Raw genomic sequence first — 2,571 nt, forward strand, 5'->3', positions numbered from 1 at the left:
CCCGGGAACGCGTCCTCGCAGTCACTCCAGTGACTTACCTCACTTACCTGCCAGACGTCCGGTCAGCCCGTCGACCCGTCTGGACTTCTTGCCAAGCGTCCGGTCAGCCCGTCGACCCGTTTGGACTTCTCGCCAAGCGTCCGGTCAGCCCGTCGACCCGCTTGGACTTCTCGCCAAGCGTCCGGTCAGCCCGTCGACCCGCTTGGACTTCTCGCCAAGCGTTCGGTCAGCCCGTCGACCCGCTTGGACTTCTCGCCAGCTATCCGGTCAGCCCGTCGACCTAGCTGGACTTCGTGCCAGACAACTGGTCAGCCCGTTGACCTATCTGGACTTCTCCTGCACACTCGATCAAAGTGTCAGATAACAACGAACCTAACTTAACCTGATTTGTCATTCATCAAAACCTGAGTTAGACCGTTAGTGCTACCCGCACCAACAGTAAATTGTATGGAATAAGCATAACAGGCCACGTACTATGAGATATGTTCATTGTTCTAAAAGGATTGAATCCATCCGCAGCTAATCCAAGTCTAATATTACGACAATCACTAGCAAAAGATGAATATTTGTTATCAAAAGACTTCCAAGCTTGAGAATCAGCAGGGTGTCTCAGGACACCATCATCAGTTCTTTCTTTTTCATGCCATTTCATTAATGAAGCAATCTCAGATGACAGGAAAAGTTTTTGCAATCTTGGCTTTAATGGAAAATACCGTATTTGCTTTGCAGCAATTTGCTTACCCCCAGGCTTGTATCGAGGTGATTCACATACTTCACATTCTTTAAGTTTACTATCTTCACCACGAAATATCATACAGTCATTTGGGCAAACATCCCAAGTGTGGTATGTGAAGCCAAGATCTTCAGTTATTTTTTTGGCTTCATAAAAGGATGAAGGTAACTTTGCATGAGGAAAGGCTTTTACCAACAATTGAAGTAAAAGAGTGAAGGAATTATGAGGCCAACTACCTAGAACTTTTAGTTGTAGGAGATGAACAATGAATGCCAGTTTTGTGAAATTTTTACAACCTTCATACAATTCACACTCAGCTTCTTGCAATAATTTCATATATCGCTTGGTTTTTTCATCCATCCCAACTAAATCATCTTCTAATCTAAAATCATGGCTATTGTTGGCACCAAAAACATCTTGAACCATTCTAAACATATTATCATCTGTATTCATATCACTTGTACCTCCAGAAGACAAGGTTGTTTGTTGAGAACTGTAAGTTTCCCCATGGTAAACCCAAACTCTATATTTGTTATAAAAGCCTCTAACAATAATATGCATCCTAGCATCTAACTTAGAGACAAAATAACGATTCTTGCAATCACAACATGGACAATAAATTCTGCTATCTTCAGTCTTGTCTTTGTAAGCTAACTCTAAAAATTCATCAACTTTTCTTCTATATTCTTCTGAATTCCTATTCTTTGAATCAATCCAACTTTTTTCCATATCGCCGATGTTCATCGAGGAACAATTTACTGATAAAAAAAATCATTTGTAAAAAAAAGTTTGTCAAATTTATACATTTATGACAATTGAATCATTATATGACCGAATAAAAGTTACTTCTTAGATCACAACTAAATATTTACTACACAAATAGCACTTACAAGTACAATTAAATTTAACTAATAAAAGAACGGTACCTTTTCTAGAAGTTCTCTCCAATGTGATAAAGCTCTAACTTCAGAACTGTCAGTATTCAATGCCTACAAATGAAATTGTAAAAAATTAAAAGTGCATCATGACATCAAAGGATTGACCACCCACCTTCAATTGCAATGCAAAAAATCATCACTAGATCTATGTCTTTTCCAACTTCTTATGTCTGTGAAGTTTTTCTTATAGTAAAACAACACAAGATTTCCAATCCTAAGAGAAATACTATAACTACTATTTACCTTCAACTATTGCATGCTAACATTTGGGGTCCGTATCAGGTAGATTCACTTAATGATTCTCATTATCTCTTAAAAATATGCTTGCTTTGTTTGGTATATAGTTAGTAGTAATCTTAAAATTGTCGAGTTCTCAAAATTAATCATATTGACCTTTTATCGAACATCTTAATTGCAATAGGATGGGGAACTAAATTTCTTTTCTCTCCCTCACATCCAGTCAAACTAATAAATCAAATCAAAAGCAATAAGATATATACCATGTAAATTGATTTACTCAGGGACAGATCCAGGAATCAGAGTTAGGAAAGACTTGACTTGTGTTCACAATTTTAAATCTAGAGTGCAAGAGACAAAAATGAGTGCAACAAATAAAAATTCAAGTGGATAATAAGACATAATAATAATATCAATTTAGCTTTTATTTTTCTTGTAAACAAAAATTCATTTGCAGAATAGTTAAAGATGAATATACTTCTTGTAAATTCTAGAAATCATGAGAAGTATGTTAAAAAAAAATGCACATTGTAGTTCTTCTTGTCGACGACTTGAAAACATGAGGTATAGCTAATAGCTTCATAGTATTTCTTCTAATCAACACTTCACGATATCAACGCTTATAAATTGTGCCAACTTTCCTACATTTTTCTGATACAACTG

General features: G+C 36.6%; 1 protein-coding gene across 1 annotated transcript; it reads right to left on the reverse strand.

Annotated features, from left to right (window-relative positions):
* Positions 1 to 486: 486 nt before the first annotated feature.
* On the reverse strand, positions 487 to 1,477 carry LOC121999610. The gene is made up of 2 exons (XM_042554269.1): positions 541 to 1,477; positions 487 to 494 (listed from the first exon to the last, which is right to left on the reverse strand). Exons 1-2 carry the CDS (start codon positions 1,475 to 1,477, stop codon positions 487 to 489), a joined length of 945 nt encoding a protein of 314 aa, XP_042410203.1.
* Between the last annotated feature and the right edge of the window lie 1,094 nt (positions 1,478 to 2,571).

This window comes from Zingiber officinale, chromosome 7A (assembly GCF_018446385.1).
Source record: "Zingiber officinale cultivar Zhangliang chromosome 7A, Zo_v1.1, whole genome shotgun sequence".
Classification (NCBI taxonomy): Eukaryota; Viridiplantae; Streptophyta; class Magnoliopsida; order Zingiberales; family Zingiberaceae; genus Zingiber; species Zingiber officinale.

What these genes read in the sequence shown, in the direction of transcription:
- LOC121999610 (XM_042554269.1), bottom strand. Translation starts at nt 1,477, where the DNA reads ATGAACATCGGCGATATGGAAAAAAGTTGGATTGATTCAAAGAATAGG.